Source organism: Tympanuchus pallidicinctus, unplaced genomic scaffold (genome assembly GCF_026119805.1).
Source record: "Tympanuchus pallidicinctus isolate F22 unplaced genomic scaffold, pur_lepc_1.0 scaffold3, whole genome shotgun sequence".
Taxonomy (NCBI): Eukaryota; Metazoa; Chordata; class Aves; order Galliformes; family Phasianidae; genus Tympanuchus; species Tympanuchus pallidicinctus.
The window spans coordinates 56876970-56901017 of NW_026294747.1; the positions used below are offsets into that span (position 1 = coordinate 56876970).

Sequence of the window (24048 nt, forward strand, 5' to 3'; positions counted from 1 at the left end):
TCTGATACTGTATACATTTTAATTTCAGCTCAATACTAAAATAGATAACAAAGATGCAAGTGGAGATTCACAGTCGAAATTGACTTGGGTTTGGTAATCTCTTGCCAGGCTTATTTCTCTCTGAATATTCAGCTATTAAGTACATAGCTATATTCAGCTACTTTCAGTCTCCACTAAAACCCTGAATTCTGTATCTGCAGAAGAATCCTTAGGCAGGGTTTATCCTTCCATCTCCATTATTTTAACATCAGTTAGGGGTCTGATGACTCCAAGCCGATTTAAAGTGACAGAGAGACAGTGCACAGAACCACCCGGTGCCTGGGGTTCTTCAAAGGTGGGCAACCCAACCACAGAGGCTCCTCCTTCCCCACCTACTGTGGGCCTGGTGTGAGAACCTCACCCTGCACTGAGCACCAGCCCCTCCACAGCCTGCTCCAGCTGAGCCTGCAGCCAAGCCCTCACTGTGAGCAGCCCACTTGCTTGGCTCTTGCAGATGGCAGCACCATAGCAGGTCTTGCCCGGCACCAACCATCCTCTACTTGGGAAGCCGACAAGCTGTGGGCTGGCAAACATTTCAAGTGCTGTTTTTGCACTGCACATCTTGTACCAGCAACACGCTGCCTGTTTTATCTTCATCATGAAAGGCTGCAGAGTTCAGACAAGCAGCTACACATACAAGAGGGGTAAAGCAGCCCTGCGCCTGGCAATCATTCACAATTCAAATCTTTGCTTCACTTCATCAGCGATCATTTCTGCAATGGCAAGGGAGGAGGTGGCAGCGGGAGAAGGGGCGTTTCTGACATGAAGAATTCTGCTTCCAATATCTCCGGTGCCACCATCAAATACAAAGTCATCCACCAAATTCCCATCGCTGTCCAACGCTTGTGCTCTCACTCCAGATGGACCCCTGCAAAACAAAGGAGGAGCACAACGTCAGAGTGAAGGTGTTGTAACCGTCCAGTCGGCTTCACTGAAACATGATAAAGGCTAGAGATACTATCAGCAGCCCCTCTTAGAAAATGAAGATCCAGAAATTAGTTACAACATTCACAAACCACAGAAACAAAGGAAAAGGTAAGACACTGGTGTGCTCCATTCGAAATCAAAAAGAGGGGCCTTATCTGAAGTTACATTTTTAAGTTACATACTTTTATCCAAGTTTTGACACGTTCTCTCAGAACGTAAATACAACCCTGATCAATTTCTTCACATAGATATTTTCAGGGTTCATCCTTGGAGATGTTCAAGGTCAGGCTGGACGGGACTCTGAGCACCTCATGGGAAGAAATCTGACATAACAGCTCACTGCAGACTAATTCTATATAAGTTTATCAGAGTCTCTGTGCCCCTCTGGTGGCAAAACCAAAGATTTTACACAATTGATTATGAGTCAGTCTAGGAAATGTGCTTCCATTCAACAGGCACTAGCTTGCTTGTCCCCTTCTGCCATTCTGTGACACCCCACTGGGTGTTACCACCTGGGCTGGTTACTAGAAAAACCATAAATGCATTGTTCATTTGGAGCTAAAGAAACAAGAATCAAGAGTTCTCTTTTACTAGAAAATAACCCCCAAGGTGGAGATCTGTGCTATCTGTAACAAACCCAACAAGAACATTCCTGCTGGGTCAGACCATTGGCCCACCTACCCTAACAGCTTGCTTTCCACCACAGTCAAAGCCAATACAGGAACAGAACAAGCCCAGAAGACTCATTCCAACTGTTTGCTCACCAACCATTTGCAGCGTGGGACTTTACCTCTCCTCCTCAGTCCTGAACAGCAAGTTTGTCCTCTGCAAACAAAGCTGCAGAGATCATTCCATTTTTCCATTCTGTCCAGCTTTAAGTCTCCAAAGCAATAGTGTAAACACCACAACATTTAAGGAATTACATTTCATAAGCTACTAATTCTTCCTATAAAGAAGCTATTCCCTCCGGGGTGTTAGAAAATCTGCCCTTCTCCATTTCAAATTAGTCCTGAAGGCTGAGAACGTTGGAGTTTTCTCAGGTCCAAAAATCAGCTGCGTTCCAATTTTGAGAAGATGCCCGGGGAAAAAGCAATGAGAGCAGCTGCTGTGCTGCTGGGGGAGCACAGGGCACTTGGACACCCTGAGAGGCAGAGCAGGAGGTGCCTCAGTGGGATCAGGACAGAAGAAGGGCAGGTAGCCAGGCAGAGGATTTTCTGTATTGTTCCTCATTGTGAAGTTATCCTCCCTTCTCAAACACGCAATCAAGCCCTCTCTTTTCAAAAGAGAATCCTTTGTTTTGGAATGGCAAGCCTCATCAAGCATGAATTTCATGCCAGCGGTACACTGCCTGAGCTCAGTAACTCCTTTTTACCATGCTCCAGCTCTTTCTTACACTGCATTTTCTCCCTGCAAATATTTAGACAGTTAAAATCATCCCCAAGTATTCTAAACGCCTCACATTTCCTGACAAGTCTCTTCATTTCCTTATCATTTCTACACTCCTTTGAATTCCTTGTTCTCTCCTCGCATCACGAAGCTGAATACAATTTCACTGACGCATTCAAACCAAGTCAGTATTTGCTTCTATCTGAAGACACAGTACTTTTAAGCACACATGTAGCAACATCACTGTCCTCCTCCTTGTACAAAACAGAGATGCAAGCACTTCTCAGAATCTCTGCCAGCTCTAGTTCTTTTCCAGCACTACACCCTTCCATTTTTCCATTTTCCACTAAACAGCTATGTTTTAAGCCATATGTTCAGGGTCAATTAGCAGTCTTCTAAATACAAGGAGTTATGCTACATCTCTCCCTTTAGCAGCATCAGTAACAGCTCTCTGGCTTTCCCATCCACTAGCCATTCACTGATTAATTTCACTAGCCTTTACTCTCTTTGTGGATTGAAATTATGAAGACTTGTTTTCTTTTTGGTCTCTTCTGTGAATTTCAGCCAATGGAGACCAAACAAAGTAAAACAAACATTCCTCAGACACCTTCTTGTGCAAAGCAGCAGTATCTGTTAATGATTCCGCGTGCATTTTGGTGGAAGAAAGCAGTGAGCTGCATTTGTTGCCGTTCAAAAAAGAAACAAAAAGAAAAGAAGAGGTTTAGGAAACCAGTGGGTGTTACTGACAAGCAGTGTTTTCTTTACCTGAGTACGTCATTGACGGTGACCTCTGGGATGAACTTCTGAAGTTCCTTCACCTGTGCACTAAGGAAACACGCTCTGTACATCTCATTCAGTCCATACGATAAGTTTCTCAGTACAAGTTTCCATAAGCCACTGTAGAGGAAAAGAAAACAACTGTGGGAGAAACAAAGCTTCCACGATAAGCACAGCCACGTCCAACTAAAGCTGCCTAAGAAGGAAGCAAATCCAACTGCCTGGTGGAATTTCCCCTTCCCAACATCAGTGATCTGACAGATGCTTTCTATTTGGAAAATAGATTCATGTTCTTCCTGCTTCAACAAACCTTGAATACAAAGCTGCAGTGCTGCAGACTCTGAGCTGAGTCTTTCCTATGTCCAGCATTTTCCTCTGGTCCAATCAAACAACCAAAAGCTGCAAATCCCCATAGCAAGAGAGGACAGCCTTACTGAATGGGCCTTTAGTCCACAGTCGTTCTGAAAACTCTGCCATACTCCTAACAGCCTCAGCTTTCAGTCAAGGAATCTCACTGTGTCTTTGCAACAGCCTTATTTGCTAACTTTGCTCTCCTCAAACCTTCCAACACAAAAATCTATAGACATCAACCAAGATGCTTTCAGCTTTTTCCCTTTAATAAATTGGATAAAGTTGAGCTCCTTGCCAGAAAGCTGTTCTGCAGTTCCCTGACCTGTTCTGCAGCCTCTCTCTGGATCCAACCCAGAATTTCCACATCATTTTCCCAGTTTCATTCCTAAAATTAAGCACTCAGTAAAGGTCTGTCAACCCCTCACAGCGAAGCAAGATTTCTCTTAACTTCTAAAGATACTCTGTTCATTTATGCTTGAATTTTTAGCAGTGATTCCTAGCTCCTCTGATATGCTGCTTCCCAGTCTGCCTTATCATAGAATCACAGACTCCTAGAACAGCCTGGGTTGCACAGGAGCACAGCGCTCATCCAGCTCCAACCCCCTGCTGTGTGCAGGTCGCCAACCAGCAGCCCAGGCTGCCCAGAGCCACATCCAGCCTGGCCTTGAATGCCTGCAGGGATGGGGCATCCACAGCCTCCTTGGGCAACCTGTGCCAGTGCCTCACCACCCTCTGGCTGAAGGAGGGAGCCTTTGTGGCTGCTAACACATCTCCTTGCCCTTGGGTGCATTTCAGTTCATACTGATGATCTGACAAAGTTTAACATGACAATTCAGGCCAATGTGTATTCTCTCTTCCAAGCAGAGATTTAATGCCACTGTCTAGCTTGATTAAAATACTGCACTCCATTGAACCAAAACCAGCCCTGGAAGCCCATTGGGAGGAACAGGGCTCCCCAGCACCTTCCCATGAACGGCCACATCCTCACACTTGCAGACACATGCCTCAGCGGTTTAAAAACTTCAAATATTAGATTACACCAAGTCAAATCTCTTTGAGAAATCAACTCGTATCAGCACATCTGCCTTTAAAAACTCTACAAACTTGGCAGGGCTTTTGACAAGAGTGAGCTTCCACGGAACGACAAGCTGACATTTAATTAAGTGCACTCAGCAGACTAAAAGACAAGATATTACCTGTACAGCACAGCATCTAAGAAGTCTGTAGCACTGAAGTCAAACAGCTTGTAGCCCTCTCTCTTAAAGGCCAGCACTGCATTCGGACCGAGCCAAACACTGCCATCCATTCTTGGCGTGAAATGAAACCCCAAGAAAGGGAAGCGAGGGTTGGGAACCTAAAGGAGGACACAACACTTACTGCAGCTATTCCAACCCAGATGAGTGAAACAGCTCCCACACTGCTCCAAGAGGCATGGGAAATATCTACGAGGAGGACAATGCAGTTTATTGCGTGAGAGAGTTACTAAAACAAACCAAAACACAGCAGAGTGGTGTCCTCCCAGTAAAAGGAAATAACTCATTTGAAATGAAACATGAAAATGAATTCAATTGGCCACTTTATTTCCAATCTCCACAGTAAAATTCAATAATTCAAATAAGCATGCTACTGGCTGCTGAGCTATTATTTTTCTGCTTGTTAATTGTACAGTTCCAGCAGGCAGCTAATTGAAAATGCCAGAGAGAAGGGCTAAGTGAGACTGCATCTCAGGGAAGGCAAAATGATCAGCAGAAAAGAAAGTACACGTTTTCTCAAGGTATAAATCAACCCACAACAAAACTAATGGCACACAAATGCTATTCACCAACAGTAATTACACTGCAATAAAACGAGGAAAATCTCCCCATTCCTGTATAGCTCGCAACAGCACACAATTAGCAAGCCTGATTAATAGTAATAAGTAATAGTCATTTATCTCCAGATTCTTTCTCTTGTCTATCAAAGGAACACAGTGCAATTGTGTACAAAGGCTGTAACAGACATAAGCTGCCTACATACAGCAAGTATAAAACAAGCACAACTCTTCTGGGCTGGTGCTTCAGCATCTTTAGCTGCTTCGAAAAGGTGCCCACAGAAGTGAGCAGCTTACAGTCTGAAAGTAAGCAAGCATTGGGTGTATCAAAACATACCAAAAATGAGGACTGAAAAATCACTTCAGTGTATGTTCCCTTCGTATATTCAGAGCTCTGCTTTTTCTGTTAGCAACGCACTTTAAAAGATTTCTAAGCTTAGTACAACCATGGCACAGATGGCATCTGTTGCTGGTAATGTGACAGCAAGAATTAAGCAGTTTTCTAGTCTTATTATCATGTTTGGCAGTAACAGAAGGCTACAAGCTACCACACAGCTATGGCACAAAGCTGGAAGGTACCCTCCTACGCCAGCCAGTTCCTCCCTCCCATCCCAAGGCACAATCCTGCATCACTTCCAGGTGACCAGAGGTCAGACAGGCAGCTATAATAGATTGTAAAGCTTGTCCTTTTCCTGCCACGTCTACTTTTTTTCTACCTGTTCCTCAAGAATCATCAAAAACAAGTCATCCTGGCAGAAATCAAACGATTCTAATTTCACGCTGCGCATCATTTCAGCCCAACAGAAACAACAGTGTAATTCTGCCCTCCCGTCTGTGGCTTTAGCAGTTCCTACAACACACCATGAAACACATACAAGAGAGTACATACCGGGTAAATGTTTCCTTTCACCATGTAGCACTTCTCTGGTTTTAGCACCAAATAATCTCCACGGAAGGGTACAATCCGAGGCTCGGGGCTGCAACCACTGATTTCAGACAGGCGGTCTGAGTAAAGCCCTGCACAGGTCACTATGTGCCCACAGCAGATTTCCTCACCCTGGAGGGGGATGAAAAGAAAAGAAAAGAAAAGAAAAGAAAAGAAAAGAAAAGGGAAAAGAAAAGAAAAGAAAAGAAGGGAAGAAGGGAAGGGAAGGGAAGGGAAGGGAAGGGAAGGGAAGGGAAGGGAAGGGAAGGGAAGGGAAGGGAAGGGAAGGGAAGGGAAGGGAAGGGAAGGGAAGGGAAGGGAAGGGAAGGGAAGGGAAGGGAAGGGAAGGGAAGGGAAGGGAAGGGAAGGGAAGGGAAGGGAAGGGAAGGGAAGGGAAGGGAAGGGAAGGGAAGGGAAGGGAAGGGAAGGGAAGGGAAGGGAAGGGAAGGGAAGGGAAGGGAAGGGAAGGGAAGGGAAGGGAAGGGAAGGGAAGGGAAGGGAAGGGAAGGGAAGGGAAGGGAAGGGAAGGGAAGGGAAGGGAAGGGAAGGGAAGGGAAGGGAAGGGAAGGGAAGGGAAGGGAAGGGAAGGGAAGGGAAGGGAAGGGAAGAGAAGAGAAGAGAAGAGAAGAGAAGAGAAGAGAAAAGAAAAGAAAAGAAAAGAAAAGAAAAGAAAAGAAAAGAAAAGAAAAGAAAAGAAAAGAAAAGAAAAGAAAAGAAAAGAAAAGAAAAGAAAAGAAAAGAAAAGAAAGGCAAAAGCAAGACCAACCCCAATTAAAAATACAACATATCCACCAGGAGGAGACCCATCGCCCTACAGCCTTGCAAAATCCAGTCACAATCAGAAAGGAAACCAACCATATAAAACCAGATACAAAAACCAGCAGCACTAACTTCAAACACTATCTGCAGTGGGGTAGGGGATGTTTTTTGTGCACGTGTTGTTTGCCTTATTTTTTCTGCTCCGTCTCCAAGGAAAAGTCCAGGTATTCTCCCTTGAAGACAAAAAGGTTACAAGCACATTTCCTGTGCAGCATGAACTGACAGGAATGACCTCAGCGTATGGACCTGCTGTACTGAATGCCCTTGTGGTCTTCTGATAATAAAACTATTACAAATGCCTCCTTATCTTTTTTCATAGATGCTGCAGATTGAGAACAAACACGAGAATACGTTTCTCTCCAAATGAGTAACTAATAAAGGGAGTCCATGGAAACAACAAACAAAGGTGCAAATAAGGAAGATAAGGAGCACATACCATCAGGCAGCAGAAAGTTATACTTTCATTTTTATTCCCAGCACACAGTAAACTCTGGGCATACTCACATGCTTTGCTACCAGCTGGCTGCAGTTGTTTTGTAACAGCAGCCCCGGAAGGTAGTGCACATGATGCAGAACAGCAGCTTTTTGTCTTTTTAGAGGTTGATTAACACACTAGGGCTCAACAGATATTCTTAAGGAAAGGAGAAATAGCTTCCTATGAAGACAATAAATCTTAAGTTTAGTTCTTACCTTAGAGCTCCTAACAATGACTGGGTACTTCAGTCCTGTAACAGAATTAGATAGAAGTATAAGCGGCCTTAAAATGGAGCCCTGTGGAACCCCTCTACTGGCTGTCTGCCAGCCTGATGTAACCCCATTTGGAATGGCATTTTGAGATCCACTCATCAGCCAATTGCTCAGCCACTGCATTCTGTTTTTGCCTACCTGTATGCTGGACACTTTGTCTAGAAGACACTGTGAGAAACGGCATCAAAAGCTTTGCTAAAATCCAAAAACGTCCTATCAAATGGCTTCCCTTGCTCAACCAGGTGTGTCAACCTTGTCATAACAGGAGATTAGATCCATGAACAGGACTTTCCCCTTGTGATCTCATGTTGGTTGTGACCAACGACTACATTGTCTTCCAAGTGTTCTCAATAACTCCCAGAATAATCTTCATCATTCCACCAGGCACTGAAGTGAGGCTGACAGGTCTGTAATTACCAGGGTCTTCCCCTGGCAGACTACAGAAAAGCCACTCCTGGACGTATGGTTGGATATAATTACATTTATACACTGCTGTTTTTCTACCCTTCCACAATCTGCACTCTGTGCATCACTCCAGATCCAACCCACCTTCTAGGATAAAGAAAGAGCACTGTCACAAGCACACAAATGCAATATTCAACTAAATCACATTTCTAACAGGAGAGAACAACCTATTTCCCATTTATTTTACTGTCATTTTGACACATTAAGTATTTCAACTGAAGGCTGACCTGCCTGGGAAAAACAGTGAGCTTGCTGAACACTCTCACTAACACCATTATGCCTTTTGTCTAAACACATCACAGACAGAAAGGCTAGGAAACGTGATTTCAATTGACACAAACATGTTTTGAACAAAATCTCTTTCAGGACTATAGCAAAAAGAAGGTAAAAACTGCCTTACCATCTTCATCTCCTGAAGAACTTTCTTTAGCCATCTCCATGTCTGTAACTTCAAAATCAGTCAAGATTGTTCCACCTGCTTCCTGGAAGTCTTCAGCATAGGACTGAGCCACTTGTCTGTAATCCACAATGCCAGTGTATGGAGAATCAAGGGCCATCAGACCCTGAAATGGTATTCAGATACACACACACACAAAAAATAAAACCACCAGTGAAAGTTGTATGCATACTTTGGTCTTTGATACAGATATATTTGATATATTTCCTCTGGAATAACACACACTGCCACTGAGAATGGAGTTCTGCTGTCTCCCCATCCCTGGCTGCTTGTCCCTCACCTCTCCACATGCCAGCTCCAGTAGCAGTGTCTGTGTTTACTGACAACTAATAAGGTGAAAACCAATTGCAGTGGGTTAAATAATTGTGAAACCACAATATGAACAACTATTCCTGACATAATTCTGACTGAAGTGCAATGTATTGCAAGACCATTCAAGCCCCCTACGTTTAGGAGGAAGGGATTCAGTTCAGGAAACCAAAGCAAGCGGAGGAAGGCTGAATCCAGTCATCTGCAGAAGTCAGTGCTCAGCTGAGTCTTGAACACAAAGCAAAGAAAGTTTTAAGGAATGGATACAAAATGAATGAAAAGATGAAAACTTCCTTCCACCAATTTTTTGTATGTACCTGCAACCACTCGTAAGCAGTGAGTCACACATCTACAGCAAGACCAAGCTGCCAGCTGAACCTGTAGAGGGAGTTTACATCCACGTTCCTTTCCATCAACAACAAACCAAACAATAACAACTCTGTAACCCACAAACTGCTCACATTTCTACTGCTGTCAAAATAAACAAGCTGACAGGTGCCACAACACGGGTATGAAACAATGCCACCAAAATTGCCTTGATACCAATCTGTATTTGCAGATGAAAAGACAAACTCATCGCTGCACTATCAAATTTGACATAAGCTATGTAATTTTAGTGGGAAGGTACAGAACTGTCTTAGCATAAGCTCAAATGCAGCAGTTCTGACCTGGACAAGGGAAAGCCTGCCAATCAACCACAAAAACACACAGGCAGGCTCCTGCAAGTAGAAGAGGAAACAAATTTTTTAAAATTAGGGAGAAATTGTGGTGGCTTTCTTTTCCTTTCTTTTTTTTTTCCCTGAGCACATACATATGTGAGAGACGACACCTATGTGTAAAGCTGAGCAAAGGCTGAAGTTCAAACAGCTTGTAGACCCTGACTATTTGCTTATAGATTCAGTCCTACAGAGGGGCTGTGGAGTCCCTCCGGACTTTGACTGAAATAATTCTGATTTCTTTGATAGGCTGATGTTAATTACCCACTCTCCAGTTTGTGAATGCTGGCTCTCGTGACACAGCCAGCATTTCACCAGCAATTAGTGCAGCAGCAGCAGCTCTTAATGACCGCAGCACACAGAGAACGGATGAACAGTGAGCAGAAGAAAACCTGGGTAAAAATATCCATCAACACAAAAGATTCTGTGGGATCACCTTATAATGTGATAGACCTGGTCTGAATTCCGTGTAATGAATAACACACGTGAAGAACTGGCCTTAGTTAAGAAGTCCCAGAAATGAATGGATCTGTACTTTCGTGTTGGCAGTCACATTTCTTCTAGGCTTTCAGGGTCTTCGGAGCTTAACATGCATGCAAATTCCCTCAAGGCAGAAACATACTTACCTTAAATTCAAAAATATCATCACCTGAAAAGCTGAGATCTTGCATGACAGTTAAATGTAAGAAAATCCCTTACCCTGCAGAAGGGTTCTTTTGCCTGTATTTCTTTTGTTCCAATCAACTTCAGACCTCGGACGTTGTTCTGGAGCCCTCTCTCATACAGAGCTTTGAGTCTTGGGATTTCATCTTGTTCAACAGCTACAATTAGCTACAGAAAAGATAACAAAGCACACTAGTGAGCAAAATACACAAAGCCCGTTCAGGCCTGGCATCAATCCTAAGCTAAGAGCAAGCAATAGTGAGAGCAAACATTGAATTAGAATGGAAAGGGGAAAAAAATACCTTGCACCACTACTGGCACAAGTTGGTAAATACCATCCACCACTGAGAAAGCACAATACAGTAAAGACAGTGAAAAACAAACATTAAAGTATCGTTTCAATGACCATCCATGGAAAATATTTGCTAAAAGCATTATGGGATCACAAATCTGAAAGAAGAGACGATGATTTTAAGGAGCCACCGGGATGCCTCCAAGGAGACCACACTGACCTTAATCCAATCTCAAAACTGTTTTGGTATCAGAGTAAAGGATGGGCTCTGATACCACATCTAAACTGAAGTGCAGCAGCCTCCCTTCATTCCAGCATGCAGTTGGATCACTACTGCAAGAGATTTATCCAGGCTGTGAACTGTGTGCACCAAGGACTCCAGAAGCTAGCTGGCACAGGCAACACTACTTGCAGCCCCAGCTCAGCTCTGAGAACACTGGCACCTTTGCACTATAGGGCACAAATTTGTCCAAGCCTGGGGTTGCTTTGTTTTAAAATCAGCTATAAAGATTCATAATCTTCCCTGGAATACATATTGCTGAGGAAGGTGATGCACGAAGACACACAGTGTCAGCAAAGGACCAAGAACACTGGTAGGACAGTGCTAGCCCTTCTAAAGCACCACAACCTCCCAGCTGGTTCCCAGTTCTGAGCTGGGAGCTGGCTCCTAACTGCGGGTGTAAGGGCTGCACAAAGCCACACTGCCACCTTGTGACCAGTGTCACAGCTCAGGCTGCACAGCTCTGTGCAGACAAACGGATCCACCTGCACTGCACACCGCAGGTGCCTCTGCTCTGCGTCCCCATCTCTGGAAGAGATCTGCACCCAGTTCGCAGCTCGTGCTGAGGAAAAGCCACTGGGCTAGCGGCCATCACATCAGCCAAGGTCTGCATTTTTAAGGGAAAGGCCTTTGTTACCCAAGATATTTCTGAGTGACCTGGAAAGGGGAAACCAGGTAAGTGAGGTAAGTCAGGTGACAGCTCAAAGCAGCTCGAGGTGGTTTTGATACTTTGTGGAGGTGATCCTGAAGAACTACAGAGGGACATTCTGAGGCGAGCAAGAAGTGAGCAAAATGGCTGATGAAATTCAGCGCAGGTGAAGTGTGAAACGACGTCCACAGAACAAAAGGTTTTGGCCTCTTACACAAAATGATGAGCATCAGGTTCCAAGTTATTGCTCAGGACCAAGACCTTGGAGCTACCGCAGACAGTCCTATGAACCCTGTGCGACCTGCTGTAGGGAACCTGCTTTGGCAGGGGGGTTGGACTCGATGATCTCTGGAGGTCCCTTCCAACCCCTACAGTTCTGTGATTCTGTGAAAACATCAGCTCCGTGTCTTGTGACAGTAAAAATGTCCCAAATTGTAAATTGGGAACTATTAGGAAAGGGGTACAAAGCAATAGTGGAGAACTGTAATATTTCAGTGCAAAAATCCAGAGTCTGACCACACCCTGAATGCTGGAGCTCATCTTGTACCAAAGATGCATTAAACTACAAATGGTTCACAGAAAACAAGATGTGAGTAACAAAAGGCACGAAACAGCTTCTCTCACAGGAGTGACTAAGCAGGCTAAGAGTCACCAGCTGCAAGAGCTGATTTATGAGGAGCAGGAAATACAAAATGATGCATGACTGGGAAAATGTCAGCACAGACTGATTGTTCAGCATGTCTTCCAATTAAAGGGCCAACAGGCATCAGATGAAGCTAGCAGGAGCTGGCTTCAAAACCAAAAGGGGTAGCTGGGCACGGGCTCACGCAATGAGTTGCTGATCTGTGAAACTGATTTTAATTGAAAAATGCTTGGACAAGAAATCCATTGAATTACCACAGACAAGCCAGATAAGGCTTGGAGTACAACTGTGAACCTGAACTGAAAGCATGTGGAATCTGGAAGAATTAGCAGATTTGCCTGTCTAGTTCTCATTCCTTCCTCAGTCTTTGGCTGTAGACACTTCCAGACACAGGTTGCATACATCCTGATCTGAACCAGTACAGCCACAATTCCGTTCCTAGCACTCTGAGATGTATTACCTGGATGTAACATGACATACACCCACGTAGCTGGGTCACATCTGAAGCTGTATTCAAGTCAGTGAGTCTTCTCAGAGCTTGTTATGCCAAGATGCATACTGAGAGCCTTTGTGTTCCCTGGAATTAATGGCTCTGCATGGGTGCCCACCATGGCACTTTGCTTCCACTCTTACCTGGGCTGATTCAGCTCAGCTCCCAGATAAGGAGAATAATTGCTTAGGGTCAGTGAAGGAACTGACTTGGGTAGCTGAGAAAAAGAAAATATGAAAACACCTTTGTCTGGAAGGCTGTAAAAAGCATCTCTTGGGAGACACTACCATAGCCAGGCATAGACAATACACTGTAATATATATTATACAGATAGAGTTTGCAAAGTAGTTCCTATACCTTCCCACATTGTTTATATGGTATTCCCTTCTGGTCACAATACTCATAGCAGAGAGCTGCACCTTGTACACACAGCTTGGCTTTCAGGGATCCAGGAGTGTAGTAAATGCCGCTGTGAATCACACCGCTGTTATGTCCACTCTGGTGATGAGCTAAAGAGAAAGAAAAACGCTCTGTTAAAATACACCATTAGAATCCCACGATTGATTATTTCACCCATTGGAAAAGTGTGCTATTGGAGGTCCTCCCCTAAATAAGTGTCATCACAAGACGTGCTGATATAACATAACCACACAGCACACACAATTCCAGCCTGGGTTTCAGAAGGTTAAAAAAAATACAGCCGTAGCAACACTTAGTTAATAACTAACTGTGACAGCTTGAAATGTGCTGAATCAACATGAGGGGGCAGCAATTTTTTGCTCCAAGCGTTACAACAGCAGGCCAGATGATCCAAGCTCCTATGCTAAGTTTAATTAATTCATATTTTACAGCGAAATATATCCTTAAAGGCCTCACTTAACAAAAAGTCAGTGCGACAGTCAATTGTTTGGGGCATGTCGGGTCCAGAAGGCTTTTCAAGTTCTTGTGAACTGCATCAGCTTGCTCTTTAACTTCTTCAGTTTACTTGGTTACTTTGCAACCAGGTCAAACTGAGTTGAAAAACATCAATACCATTTTTATGGAAGGAATTGGGCACGTTTTCTCTCTTAAGGTATAGAGTCATGGAGTTGGAAGGGACCACTAAAGGCAGGCCATCTGGTGCAGCTCCCCTGCAGCCTGCCCTCTTCTTTGGGGATTGCTCAGCAGCACTGAAATTACAGGGCTCCAACTTTCTTATCTCAAAACCAGGACAGCTGTCCACATGCCTCGACATCTCCGGCATCCTTAAGCACGCTGGAAATAAACCCCCCAGCGTCTGAGGCAGCGATGGGAGCCGTGCCGCTTCAGTGCTGGCCGTGCACACGGAGCACCCTGAGGAGTAACTGCAGGAACCGCAGATCCAGCCAGGCGGAAGGGAACCTTAAAGGCCATCCAGGCCCCGCCTGCCGTACCTACTTGCCGCTCCTTCTCCAGCACGACGAAGCTGATCGCGGGGTGCCTCAGGACGAGCTGCCGGGCGGCGGCCAGCCCCACGATTCCCGCACCGACCACCGCTACGTCGAACGTGCTGCAAAAACAAGGGGCACGGGTGTCAGCGCGGTCAACGCGAGGCGGGGCCGGGCCGTCCCCGAGATCCCCTACCGCCCCGGCCCTCACGGAGCGCGGCGGCCGCGGCCTCACCTGCGCTGCCGGACCTGAGCCCTCCGCAGCGCCGCAGCCACAACGCGGCCGCAGCGCCGCCCGAGCAGCGCCGCCATCTTGTGGGCGGCCGCGGGCGGGGAGGGCGGCGGAGGGCCGCGCCGGGGGAAGGGCGCTGGGCTGCCGGGGCGGGCGCTGCGAGTGACGTTTCCCTTCGCCTTTCTTTCCCCTTGGATTTTCGAGATGCTGCTGGGAAAACTTGCGCAGCCGGCGCGCAGCTTGAGCGAACGGCTGTCGGCGGGCGGCTGCAGGCGGTTCTGGGGCTGGCTGAACGCCGTGTTCAACAAGTAAGGGGCTGGCGGCGGGGCGGGACGAGTCCTCCGGATCTCTGCTTCTGTCTTCGTTCCTCACCGGCCTAACAAACAGCTTGTGTCAGAGTGGATCCAAGGGTTCATGGAATCACAAATCGGCCCGGGTTGGAAGGGAGCTCAAGGGTCACGAAGCTCCAACCCCCCTGTGCCACGCAGGGCCACCAACCTCCACATTTCACAGCAGCCCAGGCTGCCCAGGGCCCCATCCAACCTGGCCTTCAACACCTCCAGGGATGGATGGGGCATCACAGCCGCTCTGGGCAAAATAATAAGGGTTCTATCCACTGCATTTAGAGTGCTGTAATTCCTGAGGGAAGAGCGCTCATGAATGGCTTGCGTGTCACAGGTGTGAGAAGGGTTACTGCGTGCTGAGTCAAGCTGCGTTTGTATTCCTCCATTAACAAAGTGATATTAAAGGAACAAACAAATGACACACAACAAACCGTAATGCCAGACTGATTAAGATCCAGCCTGCAGCAGGGAGCTGCTATACAGGAGTGTTGCACTCCGCGATCTCCAAAGGTCCCTTCCAACCCCTACAATGCTGTGATAATAAATCTGACAGCTTATAAGAAACATAAATGCTCTTCCTGGCTTTGCAGGGTGGACTACGAGCGCATCCAGGCTGTTGGGCCCGACAGGGCAGCCTCAGAGTGGCTGCTGCGGTGTGGAGCACTGGTACGCTATAAAGGCTATGAGAAATGGCAGCAGGACTACAGCGGCCTCCCCACTGGGCCCTTAGGGAAATACAAGATAGAAGCAATCAACGCCACTGAGTCTTGCATCATGTACAGAGGATTTGACTACTTGGGTAAGGCCAAACGACATGGTTCTTGCAGTACATACAAATGTTAACAACTGTTAATAAATGTTAACACCTCGTTCCGTAGTAAGATGTAGAGAAATCTGGTTGGTTGGTTGGTTGGTTTCCTTAAAATGCTCCTACAGAGATTCAGCAGTTCTAAGATTTTGCTGGAGGTGTGCTAGGAAGCAGGAGGAAAGATCTCAGCCTTTACTTGGAGTGGCAGTAGCACTAAGGAAATGCACCAAAGATTGGCAGTTCAATTAACTTCATAGTTAAGAGGTTGGTTTAAAAGAAAAATAGTGTTTAAAATAGTGCCTTTCACCACCAACTGATGGTTTTGGTGGCTGTGAAGCCATAATACTGCTTGTCCTCCAAGAATTTATGGTATCTTCAAAGTCAGTAAAAGAAAAAAAGCATGCATCCATTTCTTATAGAGCATAAAAAGATCTAAAAGCATTTCAGTTTTCCTTTAGATAACAAAAACCAGAGTGGGGATTAGCACAGTACAGTGTTCCTAATTCAGAATCATTCTTTTTCACACAAACTTGCAGAGTTTTCTTTGTTACTTGCCTGTATCAGAGCTTTAAGGATATTACCTTAGGATGCCAAAAGGTGGTTGTTCATAATTTGAAGTCCCACAAGAGGGGACTTTGGAGATTCATTGTGCATGAGGTCCCTCTTGCATGTAGGAGTATGTTTCTGTGTTACTGCATTTACAAGGGGGAATGGAACAGCCAATACTGGTTGTTGCTGGTACTCTGAAGCCAATGTTCTTTTTGTCTTTTCAGATGGTCTTGAACACGTTACTGAAATCAAGCTGCAGAAGTGCATTTATATACAGGATGAGTGCCTGCAGAGGCTCAGCGACACAAAGAACCTACAAAAGAGCCTCCTGCAGTTGAAGATCATTTCCTGTGGGAATGTCACAGATAAAGGCATCATTGCACTTCACAAGCTGACGTAGGTGAACTGCTGAGCTCTTCTGTACCAGCCCACAGTGCTGGGTTAGGTTGCTTGGGAACGCTGAAGTCTTGTTTTGTGGGCTGTTCAGATGTGTGGGGCAGTGGGAGGGCTGGGATTAAGGAACTGACCTGAATAAAACCTGGGAGGGGTGGCACTGCCACTGCAGGAAATACTTCTTCAACTATGATTGAAAACAGTGTTGTGGATAGCTTTGAAACGACACGTGAATTAATATGTATGTGTTAATCAGCCTCTTCAGGTTGGTATCAGGTACTTAATGCAGCACTGAAGCTTGCAGCTGCAAAAGCCAGAATTGTCTGTGACAGCGGGTGAATCTCAAGGTTTTGCTTCTACCTTTGGAGCTGAGTGCAGCACATTCCCCCTTTCCACCTGAAGTTACTGCACAAATGAGAGCAGGACGTGCCCTCTGTCCCCAGGAGCAATAGGAATGATTAGATCACCTTCCTTTCGTGTCAGCACACCAAGATGGTTTTGCTTGAGAATAAGAAACTACTGACAACCATGGCTTCTACTCATGACACCCCTCTGTGCTGCAGTTGCTTTTCAGGGCAGGTTTTCACGGTGTCTTTTGTTATCACATTCCTGCATCTTACAATGCTTCCTGTCACTTGGTTACATTGTGCTCACTGTAGCCTTAGAGGTCTCAGGAGTTCTCTCTTGCAGTGTTCAGCCTGGGAAGAGGTATGAGTTGGATACAGCACCCTCCTATAGCTTGGAAGCACATCATGTGTGCTTTATTGATTACATTTAAAGGAAACTCGATGATGTTGAGTGGCCAGGACCTCTTTGTAAACTGTGTACAAGTACTGACTTTGTTATCAACTAAAAACTTCAAGCACTCTATTTGGAAAAAATCTTCTGTGAGAATCATTAACCTTTCAAATACTCCTAACAGCTGCAGTAGAATCATCCTTTGCCTGATATCTGAGCCAGCAGTTAAATAGTAGTTGACTTTTCTTCTTATGTATTTATAGGAACCTTGAATATTTGTATCTGAGTGACCTTCCTGGAATAAGACAGAAAGAAACTACTGCTCGTGTCCTTCAGCAGGCACTGCCAAACCTAGAGCTGGAGCTGGATCTGGACTGAATGCAACGAGGGATATTTGATTTCATGCTCTTTATCACATGTTGTGTAAATTAAGTTGTGGATGCTGCTCTGTTTACAGGTATGGAAATAAACCCAGATCTCTCAATCCAGCCTTAAAAGTCATATGCAGTCTTTTAACAAATTATGCAGTTAAATTTCATTAAGCTTGAGGATTCTGTGTGTAGTAGTAGGCTTTATAGGAAGCCTTAATAGTTCGATCAGAAGTTACAAACTACTGTATTGCACAGAAGTTCTTGTGTAGAACTTCAGTGAACAGAATGTCAGTATTGTGATGCAGCAGTGCTGTGCAGATTTATGAGACAGTGTTGATGCCATGTGAATCATAGAGTCACAGAATCCTCGGAGTTGGAATGACAGCCATTTACTTTGTCTGAAGGTGTCACCTAGTGAGTGAGTGACAGGAGCTTCTGGGCCTTTTTTCTGCTGTTCACTCTTTGATTGGCAGAGTCTTTCTTTGCTTCCTTGGACTGAGCTGCAGACAAGCAGTCTATCCTCATAAAATCTGAGCTGATGAACCAACTGGCTGGATTTGTGGAGAGGTAGGCTCTCCACAATGAGCCCTGTACATTTTTGCCACACTCTCACATGGACTAAACCTTTGTACCCCTTTACTTGCAACCGTATCACTCAGTAAGAGTCATCCACCCTCAGGAAAGATACATCCTTTTTAGTCAGCTCCTGAGCTTCCCTTCAAAGATGGGAGGTGATGATTCCAAGAAAGCCACTTTCAGAGTAATGCCCCAAGCACGGCTACAGTGCCAGAGCTGAGAGCCTCTTTTATTATCCCCAGCTGCCACTTTATCCTCAGAAGTAAATGATGCACTGGAAGGGGTAACATTTTTGCTCTAGCTGCATCTCAGGCTGACAGCTCCTAGCACAGAGCAGGAGCAGCACCAAGGGAAGTTCCTCCAGCCTGCACTGCCCAGGGCCGTGTCCAAGAGCTGACTGCTAGGCTGTCAGTTACAGCAGTTACACAAGGATGTTGGGTGCTTAGCAAATACACAGAATTAGATGACTCAGCCTTACAGCAATGCCAGCATTTTGAGCATAACCAGAACCACCTGACAAGCTCCAGGATTAAAATATCATATGGAATATAAGGTAGGCAGTTATGCTCAGTAGGGATGGAGCTCCTGTTTCACTGAAATTGTTCTTACTGTTGCTGAACACATAACAGAACTGGGAAAAGGAAACATTTTTGCTCTAATTTTCAAGTAGGAAGAGGCAGTATCTTGACCATTATTAAAAGCTTATGTAGTAAAACACATCCTGTGAACTGGAAGAACAAGCTACATTTTTTTTTAATTAAAAATCAACACAATATTACATTCTGAAATTACACAAAATCCAAGATTTGTTCTAATACACAGACGTAGGCAGAATTATTGCCCGTGTCTGGCTACTGTTATAAATTATATTGAATTGTTTTTGATAAAAACAATTTCTGTAACACTACAGGCGAATGACTTCACATGACAAAGCCAGCAAATATAAATAACTTCGTATTGCAAGGAAGAGACAGACAGGAGAAGCTCTGGAAAGGCCAAAGAAAAAAAGCAGACTTCAGTAATTACATTCTCCTTCTGTTCCCAGTGCCTGAGGAGCCTTCCAGTAAGTCTAAGTCAATGCCTGTGCTCGTGATACTTTATACTTTCTATAAAGATACTTTGCCTTACACAAGATAGACATATCTTTAAAACACTGCTATTTCAGCAGGTTTGTAATCAGCTGGACCTAATTCTCCTCAGCTGCACACACACACACACACACATCTGTCTTCCACTCACAAAGGGAATAGGTTTACAGGTCCTTGCAGCATCTGTTAGCTAGCCACAGTGACCCGGATTTATTCGGCAAGGTTACAGTTCTCCTGCCAAGTCTGAAACACAGCTAATGGATAGGCAACAGAGTTCTCAAGATTCACCCTGTAACACTGCTTTGCAGTAATCCTGAACCAGTAGGCAATCACAAATTAAAGTAAAAAGAATCATAAGTAAAGAAAAATTAAAGTAAAGAAGAATTATATTTTCTTTACACAGAACACTGGCTAACGTGAGCTTGGAGTGCACCACTTTCCTTCCACCAGTAGCCCAGAGTACCTTACAGTCCATTTCTGTATACATCATCACCTGTATTAATTCAGGTTTCCACCACGTGGCCTTTTATAAGTGCTGAAGGACTGGAACTTTGAATGCTAGGTAGTTTTTCATCTGCCACCCACTCAGATGTTAGGGAAATGGTAGTTGGATTTCCTCGTTTTGCAGAAGTACTTCTTGCTGTCCAAAGCTGGCAGAACATTGCTGCTGCTTAACTGAGGCAGGTACTGGAAGTAAAGCAAGAGTTACATCACGTGTAGTTGTTTGAAAGAAGGAGAAAGCATGCAGTTCATCTTTCAAACAGGGATATAAGGCATAAAATTATTCATACTGCACTCCTGTACTTTTCAAACTAAGAGTCACGAGCACATGCAGTTTGCTCAGCAGTCCTGCTACACCTCATCCAGAATGCACTTTCCTAAATAAACCTCATCTGTCACACTGCTGTGCTGCCTATCCCCAGTCACCCGATGGAGCTGTAGTGCAGAATTCAGCCTGCAGTGAGTTCCTCTTTAACCAGGAGATTCCTTTTGGATCTGTTCAGGTGTTGTACTGAAGGACATGGTTTAGTGGGAAATCTGGAGGTAGGTGGCTGCTTGGACTGGATCCTGGAGGTCTTTGCCACCCTTAGTGATTCTGTGATCTTCTCCTCGGGCTAAAATTAAGGCTGCTCCAATGTGAGAACTTCACCTCCCCACGAACTGCCCAACCTGTTCTTGAGCCCGACTTGTGGGCACCACATTAAGAAAACAACCTTGTAGCCAAAAAGGCCAATGGCTTACTGGGGTGCATTAAAAAGAGCGTGTCCAGCAGGTCAAAGGAGGTGATCCTCCCCCTCTACTCTGCCCTGGTAAGACCTCATCTGGAGTACTGTGTCCACTTCTGGGCTCCTCAGTACAAAAAAGACAAGGATCTCTTGGAAAGAGTCCAGCGCAGGGCCACGAAGATGGTGAAGGGCCTGGAGCATCTCTCCTATGAGGAAAGGCTGAGTGATCTGGGTCTGTTCAGCCTTGAGAAAAGGAGACTGAGAGGGGACCTGATCCAGGTCTATAAATATCTAAGGTGTGGGGGGCAGAATGGCGAGGCCAGACTGTTTTCAGTGGTGAGTGGAGACAGGACAAGGGGAAACGGCTGGAAACTGCAGCATAGGAAGTTCTGCACAAATGTGCACAAGAACTTCTTTACAGTGAGGTGACGGAGCACTGGAACAGGCTGCCCAGGGAGGTGGTGGAGTCTCCTTCTCTGGAGATGTTCAAGACCTGCCTGGATGCCGACCTGTGCGACCTGCTGTAGGGAACCTGCTTTGGCAGTGGGTTGGACTCGATGATCTCTGGAGGTCCCTTCCAACCCCTACAATTCTGTGATTCTGTGATTCTGTGAACTTCCCTCCCTGGACACTGAGCATTAAACACTACAATGAAAGCATTACCCCCGGCACGTGCTTCCGTGTCAGCTTGGCTGGTTTCCGAGCTGCTTTTTCATGTTCTTTCCCCAGATCTGCCTCCCTAATGCTGTCGAAATAGGGGTGCTGCAGCAGCTGCTCACACGTCTGCCTCTCTGCAGGGTCCATACGAAGGCAGCCCTTAGAAGAGACCAAGGGTCACACAGAACATAAAGATACATAAGGGTCTGCACGATTCCAGCTCTTTGCAACAGCCAATGAGTATTTGCACAGATGGATGCATAGGTTTTATTTTTCAAGGAATTCTACAAATCTGGCTTTTTAGTGTCAGCTGGAAGCTTGCAAAGCAGCTCACATGAACAAATGCCACCTCTGACAGAAGGCAATACTTAGAAACTAAGGCTAGAGGGACACTTTTGTTCTACAGCAAACCATCAAGTCTCAGAAAACAGCTAAGCCCATGACTTCCAGTTGAACCAGAACAGTCTTCTTAAACTGAGGAATCCAGTGCATCACTAGCTGTGTTGTTCCAGGGTTTGGTGCTACCTAAAGCTGCACCTTAGTTTTAATGCCTTCACCCTCATGGTTTCCACTTGGTGCATCTCAATGGAACAATTTGTTTTCCATGTCTGTGCTAAAGATGAGTGGGTTAACAAGAAGCAGATTAAAAGTTTTCTCCAGTTCCCCTTCAGCTCTGTTTTTCTATGAACCTATGATCGTTCAGTAGCCAAATCTCAAACCATCTACCATCTGAACAAGCAAAGCAGACTGCATTTGTTAAGTCTCAGTGTGGAGCTCAAGCTGTAGCTCCTTGCCTCCTGGGCACGCTGCTTCGGGTAGAGGACCTTGTGAGCTTCAGCTTCAGACACTTTGCTTACCTTCATGAGAGCTAAAGCAGGGTATGAAATAGTAGGAAATTTCATTTCCAATGGCTCCTGGAGGAAAAAGAGAGAAAAAAAAGTAGTTGTATTAGCAAGCTTTTCTTTCACCACGCTGCCTGTAGATTGCTGGTTAGTGCTGAGCTGGAGGGGAACGCATCTGAAGGGAGCTCCTACCATGCTCTCTGGGTCTGGAATCGTTACGCCGCTGAAGAACTGGTTGGTGCTGAACACTTGCTGGTGCCTGGGAATAAGATCCCCTTTGAGCAAGGAGGAAACAGAATGAAAATCAATCAGAACAATTGGCTGGTTTTACAGTGTCTGCTATGAGCGAGCTGATCTAACAAGGCTGGCAGCATCCAAGAGAATATTTAAAGTACCATCAGAGGAGCCAACAAAATACTGTTCTGTGAGCACCCCCCATCCGTCACCTCAAGGAATTGGAAGTTTAATTATACTCCTAGCTAAGGAGTTTACAGCCCCAGCTCACCTTCCTGCCTGTATACATTGCTCAGCAGAACATCACAGTTCTCCACTCATTCCGAGTTACACACGGAGCTCTGTTCCCTCCCAGCCCAGAAATCAGTCACTGCACAGCGGCATCCACGGAGGAAACCCATCCTCGTGCAGCCACGGTGGGCCTGCTGCTTACCCAGCGTTCTGCGGATCAGGTACAGCTGGTCCACGTCCGACTTGCCGGGCCACAGCGGCACCCCGGAGAGCAGCTCCGCAAAGACGCAGCCTATTGCCCACACGTCCACCGGGGGGCCGTACTGCGTGTCCCCAACCAGCAGCTCGGGGGAGCGGTACCACCTGGTGGCCACGTAGTCTGTGTAGTAATCAGCTGGGCCAGCTGGGTTGGGGTCAGGAAGGAGAGCAACAAAGCGGGGTGTGGGGTCAGAAGGGTGCGGACGCAGCTCAGGGCAGCAACAAGAGGCTGCCCAGAGAGGCTGTGATGCCCCGTCCATCCCTGGAGGTGTTGAAGGCCAGGTTGGATGGGGCCCTGGGCAGCCTGGGCTGCTGTGAAATGTGGAGGTTGGTGGCCCTGCATGGCACAGGGGGGTTGGAGCTTCGTGATCCTTGAGGTCCCTTCCAACCCGGGCCGTTCTGTGATTCTGAGATCAACAGCACCTTTGGGACCCACGTGAGCTCCAGGAACAGGATGAGTCACTGCCCACCAGCAGAATCCAACTTTGCAAATACTCAGGAGTAGAGAAAAACCCAGAGCATGTTTTTCTCAAAATGAACACACACAGAGCTCGGCTGCAGGCCCCGTGCCAGCTCTCGAAGCCCACATGATTTGCTTGAACAACAGCTACAAAAATAAAATCGGGGGCTTTATTACGATGGAAAATGTGAAGCTATTGTTTGCAGAGGTGGCACCTTCTGCCAAAGGGAGCCCTCCTGCTAGGGAACTCCAGCTGTGCCCCAGCATTGCACAAGCAGTGGTCAGGCCAGCCGCCGGCTCAGCACCAGCAGGGAGCTCAGGGCACATTAATTATAGAGGCATTCAAATGTCTGAGCCAGCCCTATTTAATCTGCTCTGGGGATCCCAATCCAAGCATCTCCAGTGCCTTCAGCAGAAGCTCTTTGTAAAAACACACCAGCCCTTATATGTTACACAAGATGTAACATTACTGAGGCCTGAAAGCCCAAACCTGCGCTTCACTGAGCCCTGGCATGTACCACCCATGGAGGCAGGCAGCAGCACTCACTCAGCATGCGAGCAAATCCGAAGTCACAGAGTTTGATGACAGAGTGTTTCGTTATCAGGATGTTTTCTGGCTTTACATCTCGGTGGATGCACTGGAAACAAAATCAGAAAGTAAAAACCAAAGCACATCAAGGTTAGAAACAGCTATTTTAGCTTGGAAAACAGCTATTGTTAGCTTGGAGAAGAGGGGACTCCGGGGAGACCTCATTATGGCCTTTCAGTACTTGAAGGGAGCAGAGGGGAACAGCTGTTCGTGAGGGTGGATGGTGACAGGACAAGGGGAATGGTTTTAAAGTGAGACAGGGGAGGTTTGGGTTGGATATGAGGAGGAAGTTTTTCAGCCA

At 45.9% G+C, this 24048-nt stretch overlaps 3 protein-coding genes across 6 annotated transcripts in view; 1 reads left to right on the top strand and 2 right to left on the bottom strand.

Annotated features, from left to right (window-relative positions):
* Nucleotides 1-14524, bottom strand: L2HGDH (L-2-hydroxyglutarate dehydrogenase). Its single transcript, XM_052696633.1, has 10 exons — nt 14387-14524; nt 14158-14273; nt 13103-13254; nt 10428-10559; nt 8647-8809; nt 7725-7759; nt 6180-6347; nt 4677-4834; nt 3118-3249; nt 1-907 (listed from the first exon to the last, which is right to left on the bottom strand). The coding sequence occupies exons 1-10, from the start codon at nt 14461-14463 to the stop codon at nt 712-714; spliced, it is 1329 nt and encodes a 442-aa protein (XP_052552593.1). The 5' UTR covers nt 14464-14524; the 3' UTR covers nt 1-711.
* On the top strand, nt 14524-19296 carry DMAC2L (distal membrane arm assembly component 2 like). Of its 2 annotated transcripts, XR_008209715.1 has the most exons (5): nt 14524-14691; nt 15318-15526; nt 16309-16480; nt 17479-17672; nt 19073-19296. XR_008209715.1 is itself a non-coding variant. In XM_052696692.1 (4 exons), exons 1-4 carry the CDS (start codon nt 14588-14590, stop codon nt 17591-17593), a joined length of 600 nt encoding a protein of 199 aa, XP_052552652.1. In that variant the 5' UTR covers nt 14524-14587; the 3' UTR covers nt 17594-17703. The 2 variants fall into 2 exon arrangements, 1 of the variants encoding a protein (XP_052552652.1); XM_052696692.1 differs by lacking the exon at nt 19073-19296 and having other exon boundaries at nt 17479-17703.
* The window catches only part of CDKL1 (cyclin dependent kinase like 1), a 10910-nt gene continuing 4742 nt past the window's right edge, over nt 17881-24048 (bottom strand). The window contains exons 4-9 of one of the 3 annotated variants that reach the window (XM_052696660.1): nt 23706-23796; nt 22643-22843; nt 22168-22250; nt 21991-22047; nt 21140-21292; nt 17881-19937 (exon numbers count right to left, since the gene is read on the bottom strand). In XM_052696660.1, coding sequence (XP_052552620.1) covers nt 19836-19937; nt 21140-21292; nt 21991-22047; nt 22168-22250; nt 22643-22843; nt 23706-23796 — 687 coding nt within the window. In that variant the 3' untranslated portion in view covers nt 17881-19835. Of the gene's footprint in view, nt 20465-21092; nt 21293-21990; nt 22048-22167; nt 22251-22642; nt 22844-23705; nt 23797-24048 lie in introns of all 3 variants that reach the window. The other 2 variants (XM_052696658.1, XM_052696659.1) reach the window with 2 other exon arrangements.